Genomic DNA, 14,284 nt, shown 5'->3' with positions numbered 1-14,284 from the left:
TATTCACGTCATTTTTTATTTTCCATGTTCAGACAAAGTGAATTTCGAATTTGTGAAATTGGCGATCTAATTCAATTTTGTTAAATAATAATTAATCAAACTAAATTTGTAAAGTGTTGAAATTTTTATTGATAGGTATCTTAGACTTTATTAAACATTTCCACGCGAATCAGTCATTTAGGTGTCATCCAGTGATTCCGTACAATACTATATTTTTTTTTTTGTACTTTAGTGTATTATTTCACTGTTAAGTAATTTCACACAGTATACTATTATCTCGATTTTTTACAATTGAAAATGCGACATAGTAAGATTTTTTTTTCTTCCTCGCATTATTAAGATAGCTACGTTTATTCTGTAAAGTTTAATTTTCAAAGAAACATTAAATCAAATTAACTGTGTATAAATAATTACTGTCACAAGATTCTATAAACAAATGTAAGTAAAATAATAACACAGGTAATATTAATTGAATAAAAAATATACAGAACATAAATATGTATCTAAAAATCTTGTTTAAAATATTCCATTATTACTTTCAATACAAATGATATAGAATCTCCTCACTTATTCTTATAGAAACGTATTAAGTTTTTTTTTAGTCCGTAATGACTAAAAATTTCATAAAATTAAAAAAATATAAATATTCTAATACGAGCGAATGTCTTTGTTATATTATAGACGAAGTAGGGACATAAAGAGGAAAGGGTACGACTTGCGATAGAGCCGACTCGACTGTATATATATGTTTCGATCCACAGGCCACAAAGTCAATTAGTCATTCTAAAAACTTTGTCTCATTTTCTGGTGTGTTTCGCGAGAACTAACATTCTTTAGATTTAATAATTTATAATCATTGTAAAACTCGAACATATGAAAAATAGTTGATCGTGGTGAACCGCGAAAAATCAATTAAAAACGATGACGTCCTGTACAAAACTCGATTGAATCCTTAGTCAATAGAATATTTAAGAATTACAGATATCGCTACTAAAAACATTTGAACGACAAGAAAAATAATCACATAGTGATTTAAATTTGAAATTATACAGTTAATAACTTCAATAACTAAATAATATTTGTTTAAAATCACATTTTAAAGTATAATACACAAAAATCGATGACATCGGAAAAAATAATTTCAAATGTATGAGAATGAATTTTATAGTATTGATTTTTTATTTACAATTCCATACAATACACAAAGAATTTTGTACTGTTCTTATTAAGTTTGTAGATAGCATTTTATTTCGTTTTTATTTTATTTTTTTTTTTTCTGTCATAGTTGGTGTGACAAAGGTTTTACTCCTTTAGGATATGAATTATTCTCGATTCTTCTTAAAAACGTTTGTAATTTTTTCTTTTGTCGAAAAATTTGACGAATAATTTCTATTTTCAATTGAATTTATTTAAAGATATATTTTTAAAATTTAACTAATTTTATATAATTTAATTCAATGAGAAAAAAAAATTAAAAAAAAAAGTTTATATGATATCAATAGAGAAATTTATGTCAAAACTAAAAATTTTGGATATTTTGATTCATAAGTTACGGAAAAAATAAATTAATTATTTTTTTTTTTTTCCATTTTAGACAAACTCGCTATCGAATTAAAAAAAATTGACAATGCAACTCAATTTTTCTTAAAAATTATAAATGAAATGAACTAAATTCCAATGTGTTAAAATTTTTATTTATAGGCATATGAGACTTATTAATATAAGTATTGCCACACAAGACTGTCATTTAGTCGCAACCTATTGACTCAGTACAATTCTCGATGTTCTTAAGTTCTTCATTTTGGTGAACCATTTCACTTTTAAATTAATCCGCACAGAGTCGAATTAAATTTAAGTCATTTTCTATTTTCTAACTTCAAACATACTCGCTACCAAATCTTTTAAATTAGCGGTTTGTTTCAATTTATTTAATGAGAAGATTTATTCATCGTTCATTTGTAATTTATCTTCGATCGATCTATGAAAATTCATTAAATTTTTTGCCCTCAAGTCAGTTATTTAAGCACCACTCGTATACTCAGTGTCGTTGTTAATTTTTTCAAATAATCTATTCTAATTTGGTATGATATTATTCCTTTAAAAAATAGAATTTATAAAATGATACACATAGATATACTCATGCGTACGCATGTTTTGTTGTATCAATAGGAAGTGGGGATACAAAAACGTACAACTAGTGACCGAGCCGATTGAACAGCCACAGTCAGTCAGTCTAAGAGCTTTGACATTAGTCAGTGTTGCGTTCTGAGAGTATAAGAATTTCTCGGTTATATAACATTCATACACTAGAATTTTTATTTTATCATTTGTTAACATATAATTATTGTCAAATTCAAACTTATGGAAGATGGTCGATCGTGGGGAACCTCGACTAATTAATCGAAGACGTCGTCGTCCTGCATTAAGCTCGATAGAGTCCTTACCAGATAGGATATTTGATAATCATCGATTTCGTTATGGAAGAAAATTAAAAGATGGTAAACGGTGAGCGAATTATTTATCATTTAAAATTATTGAAATGACAATATATATTTTCTATATAGCAAGAATAAATTATAATTTCAAATAATATTGTAAATAATTCCAACAACGAAATAATATTTATTTAAAATCAAATTTCATAATTTAATATACAAAAATAAGTAAAGTCAAAAAAAAATTTACAATTTTAAATTTATTTATTAACTACGCGATTTCGTTGAAATAAATTATTTACTGTTTTTTTCAATAGCTTTTGTAAATTTTTATTTTTTTATCAAATTTGACAAATTATTTCTGTTTTTAATTGAATGCATTCGAAGACTTATTTCTGAAATTTTATTAGCTTCATATTATTTATATTAAAAAAAAAAGAAGTTTATTAAGTCAGTAGAGACAGTAATGTCAATTAATACTGAAAATTTTCAAAATGTAAGTTAAATAACTTACCAAAAAATTAATTATTCGTCATTTTTTATTTTTCATGTTCAGACAAAGTGAATTTCGAATTTGTGAAATTGGCGATCTAATTGAATTGTGTTTAATAATAATTGATCAAACTAAATTTCTAATGTGTTAAAATTTATGAGTGTGAATTCAGCCTACATGTAATAATTCTTTATTTGTAAATAAATCAATTAGTAATTTAAAAAAGTAAAATTAAATAAAAAATACACTTTTTAATTTTTTAATTTTCTATAAGTGTATTTTTTCAAAATTTTAATTTTTTAGGTATTTATTGATTTATTTGCAAATAAAAAATTATCGGATGTCGGCTGAATTCACACTCATTAAAATTTTTAAAAATAAGTTTATTAGAATTAATAAGCATATCCACGCAAGTTAGTCATTTAGGTGTCATTCATCGACTCCATGCAATTCTATATTTTTTTTTTTTTTTTTCAAAGAATTATTTATTGTTCATACAGTCGACGCTCTCTGTATTTAACCGCTCTCCGTATTTGACTACATTCTTTTTCTGTATTTGACGATTTTACACATCTCCTATGGACAAGGACGAGTCAAGTACAGAGGATGGTCCTGTACGGGCGAGTCAAATACAGAGAGCGTTGACTGTATTAAATTTTTAGATAGTGTTTTGTTTCGTTTTTATTTATTTTTTGTTTTTTTAACGTACAGAAGGGGTAGGTACGACACAGGTTTTACATTATTAAAACGAAACCATCAGTAAAGTATAGTATCTCTTAAGGTTGATTAAGAATAATGCGTGAAAGAATTAAAAGGACAATCACTCGTATAATGCCGGTTAATAATATTGACAATAATTTAAATAAATCTACAATTTACTTATTAACCACGCGGTTTCATTGAAATAAATAAATTTCGATTCTTAAAAAATTTTGTAATTTTTGTTTTTTTGTCAAAAAATTTGACAAATACTTTCGGTCTTCAATTGAATTTTTTCGAAGATTCATTTTTTAAATTCAACAAATTATATATTATGAAATAAAAAAAAAAAAAGTAAGCAAGTTTCTAAGATCAATAAAAAAGTAAGTAAATTAAAACTTAAAATTTTGGATATTTTGGATATTTTATAAGTTGTGGGAAAAAAAAATTGATGAAGAATTTTTTTTTTATTTTATATAAACTTGTTTCCGAATAAAAAAAATTGGCAATCCTACTTAATTTTATTTAATAGTGATGGATGAAATAAACTAAATTTCTAATGTGTTAAAATTTTCATCGATAGGAATATAAGAATATGAATTTTTTTAAATTCTTTACTTTAGTGTGAAATTTCACCACTAACAAATCCCGTACAGTATATTACTGTTCTAAATATTTTACCCTTAAAAATGTGTCATGGTAAGCTTTTTCTATCATTCTCACATTATTAAGATTACCAAGTATATTCCGAAAATTTCAAGTTAAATTTATAAAGAAATAATAAATCTTATTAATTATGGATGAATAATCACTACCCTAAGATTCTATAACAAAAAATAAGTGAAATGACATTATAGGTAATCCTCATTTTAAAAATAGATCAGTCGAACAAAAAAATGTACCTGAAATTATTGTTTAAATTGTTGACTTATTACTATCAATACAAATGATATAGAATTCTCTTATTATTCTTATAGATTACAAATAGTGTGGAAGTTTCTTATGTATTCTCATAGAAACATATAGTTTTTTTTTTTTTTAATAACGTATACTAATTAAAAACGAAAAATTTCAAGCGATTCAGACCATACAAAGAGTATATCTATATATTCATCAATTCAAATTGTTTTCAATCTCTTTGAACTATTTCCAATCTTTTCAAATCTTTTCTTTTAATGAAGGTAATGCAGTGCAGTTTATCTGTAATACATAAGAAATGAAAAATAATTAATAAAACGTCTTTTTTTTTTAAATTGAAATACTATAGAGTGGAGAAGAATCAAATTGGACAGACTATCGCTCGTGTTTTATAAACTAAAGCAAAAAATTTTACGTTTAGCTGATGAACCATCTAGTTTTATTACAATAAAATAATTTCAATTTTTCTTATTTTTTTTTTCTTTTTTTTATAACTAAATAAATAAATTTTTATTTTAAATTAAAATTAATCAACACATTTTTAATTTAACTTGTTCATTATTATTCAGTTTAACAAAAATTAAATAAACTATATTATTGGTACAGTACGAGATTTCCGTCAATCAGTTATTAAAGTTTGGAATATGTGACATTTATAAGTAGCTAATAATAAATTATTTGAGTTAATTTTTTATTTTCAACTTAAAATATGATAATTGCTTCAATTTATTAAAAATAATTATCAAAATTATTAATTGATTTATTTATATGTAATAATTTCACTTCGATAGATCTGTAACGATTTATTAAGCATCTGCGCTTAATTCACTTATTTTAGTTGTATTCTTAATCCCGGTGTCGTTTTTAATTGTTCAAAATAGTTTATTCTATTGTATTATGTTACTGGTATTTAATTTCGCATAGAATATTATTGTCTTAAAATTTCCAATTAGCTTATTTTTTGTCAATTATAGATCGTAGATATAATTTGTTGGTTAAATAATTTAACATGTAATATGAGAATTCATAAGATCACAAAAATATAAATATACTCACAGACGTGAATGTCTTTGTTGTATTTATATTATACTTACAGTAAGAATACGAAAATGTACGACTTGTGACCAAGCCGACTCGACCGTGTGTCTACGATCTACAGATCGCAGAGTCAGTCAGTCAGTTAGTCTGAGAATTCTCACGTAGCTTCTGTTGTGTTTTGAGAAAACAAACATTCTTTCGACATTTTTTATTTCTATGCTACAACCCTACTCGATTTATTGATTTAATAATTTATAATTATTGAAATTGCAAAGTATATTTACTACAATTTATGTATAATTCAAAAACATACAGTAAATAAATGAACTTAACAACAGAATTATATTCGTATTAAATCAAATTTCATAATATATTTTACAAAAAAAAATACAGTTGAAGTAAATAATCGACAATCTATGAGAATGTATTTATTTTTTTTTTTTTCTTATTAGGTGTTAATAGTGTGGCACAGATTCTTCTATCGTTAAAAACGAAACCATCTGTTATAGTATTTATTACGACTAAGTAAGAATAGTGTATGGTAAAATTAAATCAAAAAGACAATCACTCGTATTATTCAGGCTTGTAATATAGATTAATTTAAGTGATTCTATAGTTTAAGAGGTTTCAATGAAATAAATTACTTTCGATTTTTCGTAAAGACTTGTGAAATTTATTTATTTATTTAGATTTTTTTTTATTATTCATCAAAAAATTAAAAAATTAATTTCCTTTTTTCATAGAATTTATTCAGAAATTTATTTTTCAAGCTGAATTAATTTTATATCATTGATGATGACAAAAAAAAATATGAATCAAGTTTATTAGATTAGTAGAGATAGTTAAGTCATATAAAATTTAAATCTATTACGCAAGTTCTATAACTTACGAAAAAAACCAATTATTCAGTTATTTTTTTTATTTTTTATATTTCAATAAACTCACTTCCTAATTTGTAATATTAGCGATCTAACTCGACTTTGTTTAATAATAATCAATAAAATCAACTAAATTTCTGTGTTGACATTTTTATCCATAGGTATATAAATATATATAAGAATTAATCGTGAATTTACTTTTGTATTGGGAAACTTAGAACTTTGATATGCCAACTAGTGGTTCAAAGTGTAACTACTCAAGGTAGGCTAATTTTGTGTACATGTGTTGCCTACTTTTGCCTACTTTGAGTAGTTAATTTTTGAACACCAGAGGTCTAATACCTAAGCCACGACTATGCTAAGGATCCCAATATTATTTCACTTTCAACTAATTTCGCACAGTATACAAGTATTTCGAATTTTATCACATACTTAAATATGAGGCATGGTAAGCTTTTTTTATCACCATCTCAACATTATTAAGATTGCCAAGCCGATTTTCATATATATAAATTTTTATTAAAAAAAAATAAATATTGTATCAAAACATTCATTTATTTGAACGCAGCTTATTTTGATTTTTGTATAAAATTTAAGATAATGGATTGAAATTTAATCAATATTAATAAATTTTGTTAAACAAAAAATAACGATAAATCTGAGAAATAATATAAGAAAATAAAAATGCTGTTATGTAAATACATTCATGAGTAAATTTTCAATTTAAAAAACAAAATATAAAAAATTTTAATAAAGAAAGTGCGAGAGTAAAAGAGAACAAACAGACTATCTGTACATCATTGAAAGAAACGATGAAAGTTTGCTGGTATTAATGTAACCTGTGTGGTAGTTAGAAGCAGAAAATAGGTGTGTACTAATCTAATTCCGGCTTTTTAACCAATCGCAAAAATACGTTAGAATGGCCGGTGACGCCGTAAAATTACGTAAATAATCGAAATTACCACGAAAAATATGATATATTTCTTGGATTAAAAAATTAAAAAAATGACATTTCAATTTTTTGTAAAAAATTCAAGGTTACCCACCACTATTTTTCAGTATGTTTATTTTTATCTTGTTCCACATCAGAAATAGAATTATTTGAAGAAAATACTCTGGTGACATTTTCCGATATTTTTTTTTCCACATCAAAGTCTGTTTTATTATTGTAAATATTTATTATGGAACATTCTATATCGAATTATCCACTTATAATGCAACTTTTTTTTCAATTCACTTGACTGTTTTTATTTTTGTAATAAATTCAATTCTTTTCTGATGCTTATTAATCCTTCTGAACATTACATCTCCCGTACCGCTATAATTGCTATCGTTGTCAGAAAATCTCATGCCGATTGCGCAAGCGTACAGAGTGAAATTGAAAAAATTTTTAGTTATACATTAAATAAAGAACAATACCAAATATTATTTATTTGAATACAAAGGATTTAATATTATTAGACTAAAATTTATAAAATAATGTACATAAACAAATATTTTATTAAAGTTAAACTTGACTAATGAAAGATGCATATTTTAAAGATATTTGTGAGGATTAATATGCAATCGTTGAACGTAATTAAAATTTCCACATGATTAAAACAAACTCATTGAAATAAAAAATAACTCTGATTTTTTATATGTAATGAGAAGTCTGTTATTTAAATTAACGTCATTAAACTACTATTATTTACAATAATATCTATAGTAATAATTATTTTTTTATTATATTCAATTTAATTATTATATTAAGTACAACAGTTAAGATTTCTAATAAAATATTTATAAACATTGTAACAATGTTGAATTAACGATAATATAATTAGATCATTAACTCATTAGAAATTTTTGGTACTAAAGACAAGATGAATTTTTTATAATATCACATATCGATCTTAGTATTATAATTAATTTCTTCAGTAAGGAGCCACATTTTTTTTGTGCCTTATTTAATTCACGTGATCAGAGAAACTCTCACAGTTAATAAATAAATAATTTATTATCTTTATTTTTTAAGTTTAAAAAAATATTTTTTCTTAGTATCATTGAAAGGATAATATTTTAAGATAGTAAACAAAATTTTCGGAATCGTTTCATTTTTCATTCGAATGAAGAAAACAAAAAAGTTTAGGAAAAAGTGTAAGAGAATTTTTCTACACCATAGTTTCGACGGGTTAAATTGAAACATTATATTACTATGATTTTAATCACAACTTATGGTACACATTACAATTCGGTGAATTTTATTAATGATGTTGAAAGAAAAGTTACACCAGCAGTATATTGCTACTTCATTGTTATTCATTTAATATTATATATACATAATTAACTTCTGTAACTACGTGTATTTTGATCGCTGGAATATAATATTCTTTTAAATATTTCTTATATGTGAGTAACAATATAGGACCTACGGACCAACCTTGCCTACTCCCTTTATTTTCTAACTCTTTGTGTTTAGAACGTAATTAATAATATTTAACATCTTCTTTAAAAAAAACTAATGAGAATTATCATAGATTTCAATTATTATATTAAAAAATTACTTAGTGATATGAAGATAAACCCGTACACTTGAATAATTAATTGCAGTATTATTAATTAAACTGCAATTATTTCTTCTTGTTTTCACTCTATGAAATTATAGACGACATTTTTGGACTACTATTAATATATCATCAAAATAAATCAAATAAAATAAATAAAATCGATATTTTGAAAACTTTCAAACAATGATATATTTAAGACACTTGATTTGATGCATATTTTAAATTTTACGCTTTTTTTTCTTTGTAAAAATTTTCAGCATCGATTTTAAACAAAGGTATCGATAGTATGTGATTTAATTAATAATTACTCTAATTTTTTTTAATCAACTTAAGTCACATAAATAGGATATGATTGTAGGCTAATGATAATGTTAGCTGTATATTGATTTTATAAATACGTTTATTAATAACGTATATGTTATTAATAATACTTTTGTTGTAGTCGCTTAATCTGTTCTAACGCTGAGTCAGATGCTTGTGGTGCACAAGGTACCTTAACTCCGCCAGACGATTTTGCATATGTTCAGAACAAAAGAGAACACACCCATGAACCAGATGAGGATGCCAATCGGAAAGCTACATTTTTATGTGCTTTATATACTGCCACAGTGAAACAGTTCAGAAAATTAGAAAAAGTATATTCCGATATAGCACTTTTGTGAGTATATTGTTTTGAATTTAGAATTTGCAGTGTAAATAAATAATGAAAAAATTACTGAATTGTATAAATCGCATCATTTTTATAAAATTTTCAATATATCGATTTTACATAGAAATCAAGAGAGTGCCCATGATCTCACATTTGAAGCGGTAAAATTCAAAATGCAATCATGGCGACAACATCGAAAATTCCCAATTTTACACACTGTCAGCGATTTTGACGAGACATTGAAAACGGAAGTCTACGAAAATATATGTCGTCATAATGAGGGAAAAATTGAAGTTGAATTCTTACAGGATGTTCAAAATGAGTATACACATATTATGTTTGCGGATAAAGAGTTAATGAATAAATTACCAATTGATAAACTTCTCGTTCAATCTACTGTGAAAATACTCCCTGACAATTTAGACGCTGTACAACTAATAAGTATTTCAACACATTTTGCTGATCATGTAAATATAAAGACAGACAATATGAATTTACTTTATTTATAGACAAATAGTTAATGACTAATGATTTCAGATTTTTCCAATTGCTTGGATTCCAGTCATGGTCAAAACTACAGATAGCTGTCGTGAATTAATGGAAAAATTACAATTATTAAAACCAAATTGGCAACCAGCAAAAATTTTACATGATTTTGATGACGACTTATGTAAATCTTTTGCGGAACAATTTCCAAATGCAATCCAAAGAGGAACATTTTCATCTCATTGTATGGTATGTTAATTTTATTAAAATATTTTATATATCAAATTTTAAACATACATTTCATTCAGATAATGATGGAAAAGGCAGATCAATTCAACTTAAATATTAGAGATGGTCCTACCGCTTTAATTTTATCAAAAATTATTGCATTAAGCCTTTTACCTGCCCAAAAAATTAAGAACAATTTTTGTTTAGTGGTACAGTCGTTAGATAATGTACAGCGCGAAACGTTTAGAGCTTTATTGCAATATTATGTCACCCATTGGATTAATGGAGTAGGTGTAAATAATTACAGCTTCTTTAAGAAAAAATACAGCTTACTAAACAATTCTCAAATGATTATTAGACATATGAACAATCATTTGCAAAACGATCGCACTGGATGGAATTTTCTTGGTAAATATATATATAATTTATGTAACTTTATAACCATTGAATTAATTTCTTAACCGATTAAGACGAAATTGAAAATAAGTCGATTAATTTCTATTCTAGTTCAGTAAAATATTTAAAAATGTTACAATATAATTGTAAAATATAAAGGATATATTGTATCTTACAATAATATATCCATTATAATTTAATTCTAACAAAAACAATACATTAAAAAATTGATATTTTCATTTTCTTTCTATTCTATAATTTAGAGAAAATATTGTCCTGTAGTGAGCAATGTGATTTTCACTTGAAACATTTTGTAAATCATCAAAAAATTAATTGGAGTTCATACAAAGAGAAACATATTTTTACTGGAAAAAAGCTGTGTAAGCCACTTGATAAGCTCTGGTTAAGTATTGCCGGATTGGAAAATTGTCAAAATTTTTTAAGTAAAGTTGGAACATTATTAATTCCAATTTTAAGAAATATGACAGTTGTCGGCATTAATTTATCATCTAAGTTTGTCTTGAAGAAGGGTGAAAACAATAACCCAGAGACAGGTATGAAATTGATACATCGATAGATTAATCAAATAACAGATATAAATTTTTTTAACCCTTCAGTACCCTCGCTATGAGAATTTTTCTCACGCAACAACATTCAACTTATAGGATGTCGCTGCAGTGCAAGTGAGACACTAAAAAGAACGTGGGTACTGAAGGGTTAATCAAATTTTATGTTAAGATTTAAACTTGGATGAAATTCTTCGTCGTATAAATCAGGGATTACCCCCCAATAGACCCATGAACAATGATGCGGAAATGTCGGATGAAGAAGAAGAAGAAGAAGAAGAAGAAGAAGAAGAAGAAGAAGAAGAAGAAGAAGCAGAAACAGAAGAAGATACACCAGAAAGAGAAGTAGAAGCAGAAGAAATCCCCGAGTGCTGCATTTGCAAAGATCGCCGTCCAAATATGAGATATCAACCCTGTGGCCATGTAGTAACTTGTGAGCAATGCAATACTACATGGTTGAACTTAAGAACGGAAGAGGATCGACAGTTGGATTGTGTATTCTGCAGGGCTCGGGTCGACATAGTTGAGTTTGCGGAATTAGATATACCAGTATGAGTATGACATATTGGTAATTTATTTTAAGATATTTTTATTGAGGTTGAGCTGTAGTAATCAAATTTTTAAAGATTCTAGTCAATAATTTATTTTTCAGTCAGAAATAATTATAAGTAAAAATGAAGTTAAACATTATATAATTGCAAATTTCTAAGTATAGTTACGAAAAAGATTTAATTCAAAAATTGTATTATCACAGGACAGCCTCATTATAAGTCGTTATTAATATTTTTTTAGAATTTCAGAAATTCACTTACTCTTTCTACTCGAGAGTTCAAGTTCCTCCAGAAGATCACAGCTGAAATAATTACAATGATTCTTCAATTTTTTTGTGTTGATCTGAGTATATGTGGGTGTGCTTGAGATACAAAAAAGAGAATAATTAATAAATATTTGATTGTTTGCTTTAGATAATAGAAATAATTTGAAAGATGATTTTTAAATTTCGTTACAAGATTAGTTAATAATCTCTTTTTCGTATACTTAATACTTAACTGAGTTATACCGAGATTTCCCGAAGAACCCAATGCAAATTTCCTAGTATAATATTAACAAGATTTCATTCAAATATTTAATTAGCACAGGATCGCAGCCTCATTATCAAATGTTGTTATTAATATTTTCTTTAGAATTTCAGAAATTCATCTAGTAGTTCTGTTATACACTTTAGGTTCTTCCAGAAGACGACAGCTAGGATAATCACAATGATTCTTCGGCTTATTTGTATAGATTTAAGTGTGTGTGTGTGTGTGTGTGTGTGTGTGTGTGTGTGTGTGTGTGTGTGTGTGTGTGTGTGTGTGTGTGTGTGTGTGTGCATGCGTAAGTGCATGATTGAGATACGAAAAAGAAAATATTAGGTAAACATTTAAATATTTGTTTCAGATTATAGGAGTAATTTGAAAAATGATTTTGAAGGTTGATTAAAATGATTAGCTTGAAATCTCTTTTTTTGTGTGGTTTGAGGTCATGTAGATGACTGTAGGTGAATGCAGTACAGTGGTGAAGTCGTGCTCGGACGCATTATTATTATTTTTATTATTATTATTATCGTTAATATAACTATAATTAATATTATTACTATTACGGCTTAACGAACAAATATTATTATTATAATTATTATTATTAGTATTAGTATCATTATTTTTACTACTATTATTATGTTATTAAATGCTCAGGGGGGTTGTCCCCGGAGTCCGATTCTCCGAGGGCCCAGCCTGAGCTCCATCCATTACTGCTGGACCACTCCGCACAACAAGGCGGTTAGTGATCACAGCAGGCCAAAGTCATTTTCCTAAGTAGACGGAGGGAACCTAGTATGACAGCCTTCTGCATCCTGACCGCCAAGAATTCAGCTTTTGATGAGCAAGCTGGAACTCTGGCAAGTGAGGATACAAAAGACTGTTTCATCCCTCCGAGGACGCCAACAATCAGGACGACGAGCTTGACACGGTAACCTGGGTAAAGTTTGCCAATTTCAAATAGGAGATCCTGATATATCTGTCTTTTGTGCTCTTCTTTGGCTGAGATGTTGTATTCAGCCGGGGCCGAGAACTCAATGACATAAATGTCACGAGTAGCCTTGTCGAAGAGCACAATATCAGGTTTGTTGTGATCTATCCGCCGAGTTGTTGCAAACGGCATGTTCCAATAAATTTTGCAACTGTCATATTTTTTTTCTTTATTTTTTTTCAAAATAAATTTTCATTTTAATTAAACTTGAGATTTTTTATTTCAACAATTATTCCTTACTTCATTAATTATTTTGTCATATATGTATATGTATTAATAATCCGAATGATGATCTTCTCAACGTTGTATATGAAGAATAAAAAATTATTATACGGTAAGTTGAATTATAGTAGATAAAAATTTGTATTTATCAGTTTTGACAAATTTAATCATATAATAAGTTTTCATAAAAATTTGGAGACTCGTTACCGATAATTTTATAAAGTTATTAACGATATAAAATGAAATTTTTAATGTACAGTCTTAAGACAGATCAGATTTTTTTAATTTTAAATGGTTGTATTTATTTTATTTAAATAAATACCATAATGAAGATTGTCTGAAAACAATTTTTTGAATATATATTTCAACAATTGGTGAATGAAAAGTGAGTATTATCGTAGGTTTGAATTAACTATTAATTTTTTGTCATTGAGATACTGAATTTTTGTCAGTAAAATTATTATTCATTGAGAATTAAAGAAATTAAAAATTTGAATTGCAATTGAAATTTTTTTAAATTTATTTTTATAAGCTGCGTATTAGCACAGAACTTTGTATTAAAAATTAAAATTAAGATAATACTCGTAAATAGCAATACATTAAAAAAAACAATTTTATACATGGCGTAAAATCCTTAAAATTTGCGCGCTTTATTGTAGCGCC

At 26.1% G+C, this 14,284-nt stretch overlaps 1 protein-coding gene across 1 annotated transcript; it reads left to right on the top strand.

Annotated features, from left to right (window-relative positions):
• Positions 1-2,246: 2,246 nt before the first annotated feature.
• Positions 2,247-12,810, top strand: LOC123273336. Its single transcript, XM_044740741.1, has 6 exons — positions 2,247-2,505; positions 9,453-9,668; positions 9,784-10,126; positions 10,197-10,394; positions 10,454-10,781; positions 12,773-12,810. The coding sequence occupies exons 1-6, from the start codon at positions 2,369-2,371 to the stop codon at positions 12,808-12,810; spliced, it is 1,260 nt and encodes a 419-aa protein (XP_044596676.1). The 5' UTR covers positions 2,247-2,368.
• Positions 12,811-14,284: the final 1,474 nt, after the last annotated feature.

The sequence above is a fragment of the Cotesia glomerata genome, linkage group LG10 (genome assembly GCF_020080835.1).
Source record: "Cotesia glomerata isolate CgM1 linkage group LG10, MPM_Cglom_v2.3, whole genome shotgun sequence".
Lineage (NCBI taxonomy): Eukaryota > Metazoa > Arthropoda > Insecta > Hymenoptera > Braconidae > Cotesia > Cotesia glomerata.
Note: the sequence above shows the minus strand (reverse complement) of the source record. Positions and strands in the feature narration are given on the sequence as shown.

Bases quoted from the DNA above. Each gene is read 5' to 3' on its own strand.
- LOC123273336 (XM_044740741.1), top strand. From the start codon at position 2,369: ATGGTCGATCGTGGGGAACCTCGACTAATTAATCGAAGACGTCGTCGT. The intron at 10,127-10,196 runs GTAAATATAAAG...TAATGATTTCAG, and splicing joins CAACACATTTTGCTGATCAT to ATTTTTCCAATTGCTTGGAT. The intron at 10,782-12,772 runs GTAAATATATAT...TATTTGTTTCAG, and splicing joins CACTGGATGGAATTTTCTTG to ATTATAGGAGTAATTTGAAA.